The sequence below is a fragment of the Oncorhynchus gorbuscha genome, linkage group LG12 (genome assembly GCF_021184085.1).
Source record: "Oncorhynchus gorbuscha isolate QuinsamMale2020 ecotype Even-year linkage group LG12, OgorEven_v1.0, whole genome shotgun sequence".
NCBI lineage: Eukaryota > Metazoa > Chordata > Actinopteri > Salmoniformes > Salmonidae > Oncorhynchus > Oncorhynchus gorbuscha.
Genome location: NC_060184.1, coordinates 68,514,192 through 68,527,243, shown reverse-complemented (window position 1 = coordinate 68,527,243; position 13,052 = coordinate 68,514,192). Strand labels below are relative to the sequence as shown.

General features: G+C 47.3%; 1 protein-coding gene across 12 annotated transcripts in view; it reads left to right on the top strand.

Annotated features, from left to right (window-relative positions):
• atp8a2 (ATPase phospholipid transporting 8A2) overlaps nucleotides 1-13,052 on the top strand; it is a 66,082-nt gene that overhangs the window by 33,407 nt on the left and 19,623 nt on the right. For all 12 annotated transcript variants that reach the window (XR_006830777.1, XM_046292771.1, XM_046292772.1 and 9 more), the window contains one exon: nucleotides 9,526-9,698. Coding sequence is in view for 11 of the 12 variants with exons in the window: in XM_046292771.1 (XP_046148727.1) it covers nucleotides 9,526-9,698 (173 nt within the window). In the remaining variant the exon portion in view is untranslated. The remainder of the gene's footprint in view (nucleotides 1-9,525; nucleotides 9,699-13,052) is intronic.

Here is a 13,052-nt window from a genome sequence, read left to right as displayed (position 1 = left end):
GTAACATGGAGCCTCTGACTGAAGCTTGGCTATGATTGACCGACAACGACAAGCACGCCAGGCTGTGAAACTTGTAAACTGCTGGTGTCTTTTTGTTATGCTGTGCATATTTTATTACAATGTTGAATCTAATGGTATATCCTTGTAGGCTATTATTTATTTTGTTTTACTTTATTTAACTAGGCAAGTCAGTTAAGAACAAATTCTTATTTACAATGACAGCCTAGGAACATTGCGTTAACTGCCTTGTTCAGGGGCTGAACAACATATTTTTACCTTGTCAACTTAGGGATTCAATCCAGCAACCTTTCTGTTACTGGCTCAACGCTCTAACGACTAGGCTACCTGCCGCCCCGCTATCTCACATAGATATTTTTAGCTAAATGTAGACCAATCCTTTTCATTGTTAAAATATGAGTTTTTTTATGTATACTTTTATGTATACTCTCCCAAGTGCACACTTTCCTGAGAGAGGGAGGGGCTAGGGAGACGCGCACGCTTCCCTGAGAGAGGGAGGGGCTAGGGAGACGCGCACGCTTCCCTGAGAGAGGGAGGGGCTAGGGAGACGCGCACGCTTCCCTGAGAGAGGGAGGGGCTAGGGAGACGCGCACTCTTCCCTGAGAGAGGGAGGGGCTAGGGAGACGCGCACGCTTCCCTGAGAGAGGGAGGGGCTAGGGAGACGCGCACGCTTCCCTGAGAGAGGGAGGGGCTAGGGAGACGCGCACACTTCCCTGAGAGAGGGAGGGGCTAGGGAGACGCGCACGCTTCCCTGAGAGAGGGAGGGGCTAGGGAGACGCGCACGCTTCCCTGAGAGAGGGAGGGGCTAGGGAGACGCGCACGCTTCCCTGAGAGAGGGAGGGGCTAGGGAGACGCGCACGCTTCCCTGAGAGAGGGAGGGGCTAGGGAGACGCACACGCTTCCCTGAGAGAGGGAGGGGCTAGGGAGACGCGCACGCTTCCCTGAGAGGGAGAGGGGCTAGGGAGACGCGCACGCTTCCCTGAGAGAGGGAGGGGCTAGGGAGACGCGCACGCTTCCCTGAGAGAGGGAGGGGCTAGGGAGACGCGCACGCTTCCCTGAGAGAGGGAGGGGCTAGGGAGACGCGCACGCTTCCCTGAGAGGGAGAGGGGCTAGGGAGACGCGCACGCTTCCCTGAGAGAGGGAGGGGCTAGGGAGACGCGCACGCTTCCCTGAGAGAGGGAGGGGCTAGGGAGACGCGCACGCTTCCCTGAGAGAGGGAGGGGCTAGGGAGACGCGCACGCTTCCCTGAGAGAGGGAGGGGCTAGGGAGACGCGCACGCTTCCCTGAGAGAGGGAGGGGCTAGGGAGACGCGCACGCTTCCCTGAGAGAGGGAGGGGCTAGGGAGACTCGCACGCTTCCCTGAGAGAGGGAGGGGCTAGGGAGACGCGCAAGCTTCCCTGAGAGAGGGAGGGACTAGGATGACAGTGAGACCATTCAGTAGCACTGTAATTAGTCTATTCAATTAAAACCAGAACAACTATTAACTTAACATTCCTGTCACATGTTGGAGAAGTAGCCTGAATCTGTAACCAGTCTGCTTGCTCTTTCTCATCTCTCCAACTGTAAATATTTGTTGAGTTTGTATACTAATCCAGATGTACATTATTGTAGTTTAGGAACGTGTGTGTGTCAGGCCCAGAGAGCTGTGGAGAGAGGGGTCACTACAGATGAAAGCAGACAGACAAGTGAGAGGACAGCTCCAGACAGCCGTGGAGAGAGGAGGTCACTACAGATGAAAGCAGACAGACTAGTGGGAGGACAGCTCCAGACAGCCGTGGAGAGAGGAGGTCACTACAGATGAAAGCAGACAGACTAGTGGGAGGACAGCTCCAGACAGCCGTGGAGAGAGGAGGTCACTACAGATGAAAGCAGACAGACTAGTGGGAGGACAGCTCCAGACAGCCGTGGGGAGAGGAGATCACTACAGATGAAAGCAGACAGACTAGTGGGAGGACAGCTCCAGACAGCCGTGGGGAGAGGAGGTCACTACAGATGAAAGCAGACAGACTAGTGGGAGGACAGCTCCAGACAGCCGTGGAGAGAGGAGGTCACTACAGATGAAAGCAGACAGACTAGTGGGAGGACAGCTCCAGACAGCCGTGGAGAGAGGAGGTCACTACAGATGAAAGCAGACAGACTAGTGGGAGGACAGCTCCAGACAGCCGTGGAGAGAGGAGGTCACTACAGATGAAAGCAGACAGACTAGTGGGAGGACAGCTCCAGACAGCCGTGGAGAGAGGAGGTCACTACAGATGAAAGCAGACAGACTAGTGGGAGGACAGCTCCAGACAGCCGTGGAGAGAGGAGGTCACTACAGATGAAAGCAGACAGACTAGTGGGAGGACAGCGCCAGACAGCCGTGGAGAGAGGAGGTCACTACAGATGAAAGCAGACAGACTAGTGGGAGGACAGCTCCAGACAGCCGTGGGGAGAGGAGGTCACTACAGATGAAAGCAGACAGACTAGTGGGGGGACAGCTCCAGACAGACTAGTGGGAGGACAGCTCCAGACAGCCGTGGGGAGAGGAGGTCACTACAGATGAAACCAGACAGACTAGTGGGAGGACAGCTCCAGACAGCCGTGGAGAGAGGAGGTCACTACAGATGAAACCAGACAGACTAGTGGGAGGACAGCTCCAGACAGCCGTGGGGAGAGGTCACTACAGATGAAAGCAGACAGACTAGTGGGAGGACAGCTCCAGACAGCCGTGGGGAGAGGAGGTCACTACAGATGAAACCAGACAGACTAGTGGGAGGACAGCTCCAGACAGCCGTGGGGAGAGGAGGTCACTACAGATGAAAGCAGACAGACTAGTGGGAGGACAGCTCCAGACAGCCGTGGAGAGAGGAGGTCACTACAGATGAAAGCAGACAGACTAGTGGGAGGACAGCTCCAGACAGCCGTGGGGAGAGGAGGTCACTACAGATGAAAGCGAGAGAGCAGGAGCATATCATTCATAGGAGAGACCTGTTGTCCCATTGCAATATATCTCTTGTCCTCCTTGTTTTTCACTCCTTTTTCTCCTTTCCCTGTTTCCTTTCCTCTCTGTCTGTTTCTTTAGTTTCTCTGTTGGTAGTCAGGCGGATGTCTCCCTCCCTCCCCTCCTTTCCATGTCTTCTTCGCTGCTACCTATACATCTGTCAGCACCCTCTATGGACAGGTGTGTGTGTGTGTGTGTGAACAAGACAGGGAATCTGTTTTATTATGTTTTGTGTGAGATGCAAAAGTAGGAGAGGGAGAGAAAGTGGGAGGGAGGTAAAGAGAAAAAATGAGAGAGGGAGAAGTAGAGAAATGGGGAGAGGCATAGAGGGAAACATCTGATGTTGATGATTGAGGAGGGTAATGGGATCTCCTTTTGTCACTCCCTCTCGTCAAAACAAACCCTCTGAGCAATGCCTCCTGGGTAAACATGGCAGCTTGTGACAGTGACGCTGTGACACGCTCCATCTGTCACCTTCATATCAAACACACACACACACTCAGACTCAGTCTTTGCAATAGAGGTGGTGGCTTGTACAGACCAGGGTTAAGTCTTACATTAGTCATACATTTCAGGTCGCAATTGTAAATGAGAACTTGTTCTCAACTTGCCTACCTGGTTAAATAAAGGTGAAATAAAAAAAATATTTAAAAAATTTCATCTACACACACACGCGCACACACACACACACATACACACACACACACACACCTCTCCTTAATTAATACACTATGTAGACACTTTCAATTTATGGTCACATTTTATGCCAACCTTCTGTGTGTATGTGTTGGTGTTTGTATGTCTAGGTGTGTTGGCGTTTATGTGTAGCTTTGTCTGTCAGGCAGACTGTGGAGGATGTGGGTGTTTGTACAGATGCTTGGCTGATAATGAAACTCTTTATTAAATCTCACTGGTGACAATCTGCATTTCAGATATGAGCGTGTCTGTCTCCTCCCCCACCCTCACCCTTCAGAGGTGTGTGTGTGTGTGTGTGTGTGTGTGTGTGTGTGTGTGTGTGTGTGTGTGTGTGTGTGTGTGTGTGTGTGTGTGTGTGTGTGTGTGTGTGTGTGTGTGTGTGTGTGTGTGTGTGTGTGTGTGTGTGTGTGTGTGTGTGTGTGTGTTGAATGGAAGCCTAGATGTCTGCTGGGCACTGGAATGCAATCAGTACTGTGTGTGTGTGTGTGTGTGGCGAGACTGTGACCTATGATATGTCACACCATCTGAACCTTACTGCCCAGCTCTAAATATAAACCTGATAAGATTCAACACAAGAGCCTGAGAACATGGTTTACTGTGTGTGTGTGAATCTGTGTTTCAACTTGTTCCCAGCTTAGATGCATATGAAAAATACAATTTAGTTCCGAACTGAAAATACCTGCTACTGAGAGATCTGTCATCAAATCAAATGTTATTCGACACATGCTTCATAAACAGGTATAGACGAACAGGGAAATGCTTGCTTACAGGTCCTTGCCAACAATGCAGAGAGATAAATCGTAGAAAGTAATAATACAAGTTATAATTAACACACTATGAGTAATGATAACTTGTCAATATACACGTTTTACCAGTACAGAGTCGATGTGCAGGGGTACAAGGTCATTGAGGTAGATATGTACATATAACTAGGAATAAAGTGACAGAAAGTAAACGGTAGCAGCAGAATCTGTGATGAGTGAAAGTTGGTACAAAAAGGCTTTACCATTTTTAGGGTCTTCCTCTGACAATGCCTGGTATAGAGGTCCTGGATAGCAGGGAGCTCGATCCCAGTAATGTTCCCGGGCCGTACGCACTACCCTCTGTAGCGCCGTGCAGTCGAATGCCAAACAGTTGCCATACCAAGTGGCGATGCAGCCAGTCAAGATGCTCCTAATGGTGGAACTGTAGACCATCAGAAAGTTCTAACGGGCCATGCCAAATCTTTTCAGCCTCCTGAGGGGGAAGATGCGTTGTCATGCCCTCTTCATGACTCTGTTTAGTGAAGTGGACGCCGAGGAACTTGAAGCTCTCGACCTGCTCCACTACAGCCCCCTCGGCGTGAATAGTGGAGTGCTCTGCCCTCCTTTTCCTGTAGTCCACGATCAGCTCCATTGTCTTGATGACGTTGAGAGAGAAAGGGTGTTGTGCTGGCACCACACTGCCAGGTCTCTGACCTCCTCCTTATAGGCTGTCTCATTGGCGTCGGTGATCAGGCCTACTAAGGTTGTGTGGTCGGCAAACTTAATGATGGTGTTGAAGTTGTACACAGCTATGAAGTCGTAGGTGAACAGGGACTACAGGAGGGGACTATGCACGCACCCCTGAGGTGCCCCCTTGTTGAAGGTCAGTGTGGTGGATGTATTATTGCCTATCCTCACCACCTGCGGACGGCCCAACAGGAAGTCCAGGAACCAGTTACAGGAGGTGTTGAGTCCCAGGGTCCTTCGCTTAGTGAAGAGCTTTGAGGGTACTGTGGTGTAGTCAATGAACAGCATTCTCACATAGGTGTTCCTCTTGTCCAGGTGGGAAAGAGCAGTGTGGAGGGCAATAGACGTTGCCTCATCTGTGGATCTGTTGGGGTGGTATGCGAATTGGAGTGAGTCCAGTGTGTCTGGGATGATGTTGATGTGAGCCATGACCAGCCTTTCACAGCATTTTATGGCTACAAATGTGAGTGCTATGGTGAGAGTCATTTAGACAGGTTACGTTAGTGTTATTGGGCGCAGGGACTATGGTGTCATTCAGTGACATGGAAAAATGTACAGTCCTTGATTGCACCAGTCTTCTCCAAAAACAGGCAGCATTTGTGAGAAAGAGGACTAGATGCAGTAATTTTACAGCCTGCAGTGTCTCTTATCTGCAGATGTACAGAACAAATGTGAAATGGTTAGTTTTACATTAAGAACATGTGGTGTAATAAGTTACATAACCAATAATGTGGTGATTTTGCAAACTGTTTGATAATGATTTTATAATCGGTTAACAAGTGTTGATTTCAGTTCTGTTAGACCATCCTAGCACAGACTAGCTATCTGCTGTGACAAGTAGCAGTGGGTTATTAACACCGGCGTGTTAGGCCATTACACTGTTTGCTGCCAGTTGGACTCATTGAGGTGAGTGAGTGAGTGAGTGAGTGAGTGAGTGAGTGAGTGAGTGAGTGAGTGAGTGAGTGAGTGAGTGAGTGAGTGAGTGCGGCTGTGTGTGAGAGAGAAAGAGAATCACAGTGTTGGTTATTACTTCGGGAGTGTAATCGTGATGATGGAGGTAGTCTGTCATATCTCATGATATTGTGACATTCATCATAATATTGTGGCAGCCCCTCTACACCAAACTACCTTATAATAACAAAGTGACACAGCCCCTCTACACCAAACTACCTTATAATAACAAAGTGACAGACAGCCAATCTACACCAAATTACTTCTTAAGGATCAGTGTCCCGTGAAAACTTCCGGTGAAACTGGAGATCGCGTAATTCAAATAAAATTCTAATAGTTATTATGGATTTTAAACATTTAGGTACATATAATTGTCCTATATTGTCTGAAAGCCCAAATTATTGTTAATCTAACTGAACTGTCAGATTTACAGTAGCTATTACAGTAAAAACATGCCATGCGATTGTTTGAGGACGGCGCCTCACATAGAAATATTTTTCCACCGGCACAGATTTCATACATTCACATATAAAGATTAAATATTCACTTACTTTTTCAAAATCTTCCTCTGATTTGTCATCCAAAGCATCCCAGCTATAACATGTAGTGTCGTTTTTGTTATTTAAAATCCTTTTTTATATCCCAAAAAGTCTGTTTAGTTGGTGACATCGACTTGAATGATCCACTCGTTCAACTTGCAAAGAAAGGAATCTGAAAATCTACCCCTAAACTTTGTTTCAACAAGTCAAAATACGTTTCTATTTACTCCTCAGACACCCTAAAATGTAATCAAACTATAATATTTATTTCGGAAATAATTATGTTCAATAGGAAACCGATTTTAGCAGGTGCGCAACTTCGTCATGGTGCGCAGAAACACCGATTTCCAAGAATGTCCTCTTACAAAGACTGTTATTATTAGTTTTTGAAGTTACAAGCCTGAAACCTTGAACATAGACTGCTGACACCCTGTGGAAGCCATAGGAATTTTACAATACGACCTTTCCCCTGCATTTCTAAGAGGATGGTCTCAAAAAAATAAAAAATAATTCTGGTTGTTTTGTCTTTGGATTTTCTCCTACCATATCTATTGTGTTATATTATCCTACATTATTTTAACATTTCTACAAACTTCAAAGTATTTTCTTTCAAATGGTACCAATTATATGCACATCCTGTCTTCAGGGCCTGAGCAACAGGCAGTTTACTTTGGACACGCCATTCAGGCGGAAATTGAGAAAAAAGGGGCCCTAAGAAGTTTTAATAACAGAATGACAGACAGCCCCTCTACACCAAACTACCTCATAAGAACAGTGTGTTTGAGGTGATGTAATCCTGACAACCGGCACAAGGTTCTTCCTTTTTGAATTGAGGTGCTTAGTTCATTTATTTTCTTAATTGCTTTGAGAAAATGAAATGTTTGTTTTGTCCTTCCCAGAATGAGGATATTACACTAGGGTAGATGGATGGGGATTGTGACTGTATCTGACAGTGCCCCTTGACACAAACACGCAGACACGCACACGCACGCCAGCTCAAACAGTCACACACACGCAAAGACTTTGATTTGCAGAACTCTGACAACCTGTAATCTTCTTTAATCCTTTCATTCTGTTTGTGTTTTCTCTCCCCTGTTTGGGAGAAGGTAAATGCAAACAGGAATTCTGGGATAGAAGAAAAACACACAGCCCAAGGCTGAGAAAACAAGAGGGGATTTTTCAAGAGAGAGGAGGGACAGCCCGCTGTTGTATCAGTTTCGGAGGGAATGCGGTTTGTGTGTGTGTACATTTTGTAGGGACAGCGGGGTGGGGGATAATGTGTGTATGAGGGAAATGAAGGGAGTGTGTGTGATTGCTGTGTAGTTTCCCCCACACACTAGTCAGTTGACAGGAGGGCTGTGTAGTTTCCCCCACACACTAGTCAGTTGACAGGAGGGCTGTGTAGTTTCCCCCACACACTAGTCAGTTAACAGGAGGGCTGTGTAGTTTCCCCCCACACACTAGTCAGTTGACAGGAGGGCTGTGTAGTTTCCCCCCACACACTAGTCAGTTGACAGGAGGGCTGTGTAGTTTCCCCCACACACTAGTCAGTTGACAGGAGGGCTGTGTAGTTTCCCCCACACACTAGTCAGTTGACAGGAGGGCTGTGTAGTTTCCCCCACACACTAGTCAGTTGACAGGAGGGCTGTGTAGTTTCCCCCACACACTAGTCAGTTGACAGGAGGGCTGTGTAGTTTCCCCCACACACTAGTCAGTTGACAGGAGGGCTGTGTAGTTTCCCCCACACACTAGTCAGTTGACAGGAGGGCTGTGTAGTTTCCCCCCACACACTAGTCAGTTGACAGGAGGGCTGTGTAGTTTCCCCCCACACACTAGTCAGTTGATAGAAGGAGGGTCATCTCAATCAGTCCAGGTCACAGGGATGAGCTGGGGTCATTGGACTGAAAATAACCTAGTCTTCTCTGTGGGTTCGTACCCATGTTTGTGCCTGGGACCGTAGTTTTGTTTTTCTACAATAAAGTGAGCTCCAAAAGTGTTGGGACAGTGAAACAATTGTTTTAATGTTTTGGTTCTGTACTCCAGCACTTTGGATTTGAAATTATACAATTTGTCAAAAATACTTTTGGTCTCCTAAAATGGGGGGGGACTATGTACAAAAAGTGCTGTAATTTCTAAAGGTTTCACTGATATGGATGGAAATTACCCTCAAATTAAAGCTGACAGTCTGCACTTTAACCTCATAGTCATTGTATCATTTCAAATCCGAAGTACTGGAGTACAGAGACAAAACAACCACAAATGTGTCACTGACCCAATACATTCAGAGCTCATTGTACATCTATCTGTCTTTATATTGAACATTGTGAAAGTGTGTTTCTATTTATAGTTTAAATGTGGATATAAGCATATCCTTTAAATGTGTGTTTGCGTGTGGATTAAGCCTTGTATTCCACATGTGTGTGTGTATTCTCCTGTGTGGGCTGTGTGGTGGTGAGTTGCGTGCCTGCCTGTCCACATGGTTCTCATTAGAGTATATGGGATGTTTGTTTTCTCTATCAGTCCCTGTTCCTCCATTATAAACCTGCCCCAAACTACTGCCCCATAAACGGCCTGTACACTCTGCTCCGACTGGTCCAACAAACACGAGTACCTCACGCATGTACTGTGTGTGTTTTATGCGAGTGTGTGTGTGCGAGTGTGTGTGTTTCCAGTGTATACCTTCACATCTCTTTCTGCTTCAAACCTGTGTGTGTGTGTGTGTGTGTGTGTGTGTGTGTGTGTGTGTGTGTGTGTGTGTGTGTGTGTGTGTGTGTGTGTGTGTGTGTGTATATATAGATATCAATCAGTCTGTGTGTGTTGTTTCACCCCCTCTTTCTCTTGCCCTCACCAGGCTACACGTGCCACCCTGACAGCCCACTGTACATCTCTGGGTGACTCTCTGGGGAAGGAGAATGAGTTGGCTCTGATCATCGATGGACAGACTCTAAAATACGCCCTGTCCTTCGAGCTCCGCCAAGCCTTCCTAGACCTCGCCCTGTCCTGCAAGGCTGTCATCTGCTGCCGGTAAGAAATGCACGCACACTCGCAAACACACATCCTGTTCTGCAACTGCTTCAGGTCAGACACACACACACAGGGAAGATGCAGAGTGTAGGACTGTGTGTTAGGGTGTGCTTGGTACTTGGTGTATGTGCTGCCTATAAAGGTTCTGGTTGTGAGTTAAAGGTTGCAGGTTGCCCAGGGTTACAGTAGTAAATAACTGTAGATGATAAATGTTGCAGGTTTCCCAGGGTTACAGTAGTAAATAACTGTAGATGTTGCAGGTTACCCAGGGTTACAGTAGTAAATAACTGTAGATGTTAAAATCTTGGCATGCAGCTCAGAGGGTTAGGGTTAAAGGTTGCAGGTTGCCCAGGGTTACAGTAGTAAATAACTGTAGATGTTGCAGGTTACCCAGGGTTACAGAAGTAAATAACTGTAGATGATAAAGGTTGCAGGTTTCCCAGGGTTACTGTAGTAAATAACTAATGTTAAAAGCTTGGCATGCAGCTCAGAGGGTTAGGGTTAAAGGTTGCAGGTTGCCCAGGGTTACTGTAGTAAATAACTAATGTTAAAAGCTTGGCATGCAGCTCAGAGGGTTAGGGTTAAAGGTTGCAGGTTGCCCAGGGTTACAGTAGTAAATAACTGTAGATGTTAAAAGCTTGGCATGCAGCTCAGAGGTTAATGTAATACACCACACCGCATGGAAATGTCCAAGTCATGGCTCACTTAACGCTATTAAAACACACACACACACACACACACACACACACACACACACACACACACACACACACACACACACACACACACACACACACACACACACACACACACACACACACACACACACACACACACACACACACACACACACACACACACACACACACGTAATTGACTCTCTGTAGCATAAAAGCCATATCCGGACTTGGGTCTCCAAGGCCTTACAAATGCCTCCAGCCCCCCCCTCCCTCCCCTGTCCTAGATCCCTCTCTTTCTTCCCCATGATCCTCCCCGGACCACTCATAGCAGAGGTGACTGTGATCCTCTCCTCCTGGTGTGTGTGTGTGTGTTGTTTGTAAGGGGTGGTGGGTTCAGGCAGGGCTCTATGCTTGGGTTCCTGACTTCACACTCTGTTTGTTTAAACAACCACTTTAAACTCCTCATTTACTCTTCAACTCCACCATGAAGACCATTTAGCCTCTTTCATCTACCCTGAGGTACCCCGAGCCACCATTCTCAAACCATTTTTTTGTGTGTGGGGGGATTTTTTTTGTTGAGTCACTATTTCTACTTGTGTCCTATACACTCTTTCTGTCTCTCACGCAGACAGACACGCAGACAGACACGCAGACAGACACGCACCTCAGAGAGCAGAGGCTCATCTCGTCTTTCAACATCAGCTTCTCTCGCTGATGGTTTCCCCTTGGAAAGTGTGTGTGTGTGTGTGTGTGTGTGTGTGTGTGTGTGTGTGTGTGTGTGTGTGTGTGTGTGTGTGTGTGTGTGTGTGTGTGTGTGTGTGTGTGTGTGAGCGATAGAGAGAATACTAAGCGGACCACCCAGCTCTGTGGTTTCAGCTTGACCGGGCCACGGTTCTGCTCAGAACACAAAGACCATCTTTATGACTCGTGGGCATCCCGTTGGCCTGCAGCAGGTGTGTGTGTGTGTCAGAGCGATAAATAGAAAGGCTATATGCTGGTGTAGAGATTTGCTCCGTACCCAGCCTGGCCTGCTTCCTCTTGCCCAAGAAAGAGTGGTCCCTGTTGGGTCTTAAAATTACTGTGTGTCCTGGTCTGACTACAGGCCTACAAAACTGACATGCAGAGAGTAACAGGAGCCATGTTTTCAAAAGGCATACTATCTCTTACACACACACACACACACACACACACACACACACACACACACACACACACACACACACACACACACACACACACACACACACACACACACACACACACACACACAATGTCTGTGAATTCACCGTAGACCCTGTCCCCTGGGCTCCTCATCTCATTGTCTGCGTAGACAGAGCCGGTTTAGGAGACAGACAGACAGAGAGGCTGAGGGTTACAGGGTAAGAGGGTGGAGTACCTCAGGGGTCTGGTCCCTCAACCAGCTACCACAATGACTGAATGGCTACACAAGTACATTAGTGGGAAGCAGTGCCCTAAACCACTGATACAGGAACAGATACATTTCCATCTATTTAATGGTTCAGGTTAGGATCTGGGGAAGTAAAATCTTATCCTAGGTCTGTGGTTAAGGCCAACTTTTACCTTGGGATTTGGCACTAAATAGAAGCCATTGTGGTTATATTTGCTGCTCCCTGATGTAAAACACTGAACAGAAACCTCATGTTTATGTGTGAAGTCTGTCTGTTTCTCTGCCAGCTGTCTTTTTAAATCTCCTTTTGTTCTCTCTTCAACTCTTTTCCTCTCTTCCATTTCCAATCATTCTAATCTTTATGCATTTTGTAACTTATGTTGTTGGTAATCTGATCTCACGTGCTCTCTCTCTCTGTCTGTCTGTGTGTGTCTGTCTGTGTGTCTCTCTCTCTCTGTCTGTGTGTCTCTCTCTCTCTCTCTGTCTGTGTGTCTCTCTCTCTCTCTGTCTGTGTGTCTCTCTCTCTCTCTCTGTCTGTGTGTCTCTCTCTCTCTCTGTGTCTCTCTCTCTCTCTGTGTGTCTCTCTCTCTCTGTCTGTGTGTCTCTCTCTGTCTCTCTCTCTCTCTGTCTGTGTGTGTCTCTCTCTCTCTCTGTCTGTGTGTCTCTCTCTGTCTGTCTGTCTGTCTGTGTGTCTGTGTGTCTCTGTCTGTCTGTGTCTCTCTGTCTCTGTGTGTCTGTGTCTCTGTCTGTCTCTCTCTTTCTGTCTGTCTGTGTGTGTCTGTGTGTGTCTCTCTCTCTCTGTCTGTGTGTCTCTCTCTCTCTGTCTGTGTGTCTCTCTCTCTCTGTCTGTGTGTCTCTCTCTATCTCTGTCTGTGTGTGTCTCTCTCTATCTCTGTCTGTGTGTGTCTCTCTCTATCTCTGTCTGTGTGTGTCTCTCTCTATCTCTGTCTGTGTGTGTCTCTCTCTATCTCTGTCTGTGTGTGTGTCTCTCTCTATCTCTGTCTGTGTGTGTGTCTCTCTCTATCTCTGTCTGTGTGTGTCTCTCTCTCTCTGTCTGTGTGTGTCTCTCTCTCTCTGTCTGTATGTGTCTCTCTCTCTCTGTCTGTATGTGTCTCTCTCTCTCTGTCTGTGTGTGTCTCTCTCTCTATCTGTCTGTGTGTGTCTCTCTCTCTATCTGTCTGTCTGTGTGTCTCTGTGTGTCTCTGTGTGTCTCTCTCTCTATCTCTGTCTGTGTGTGTCTCTCTATCTCTGTCTGTGTGTGTCTCT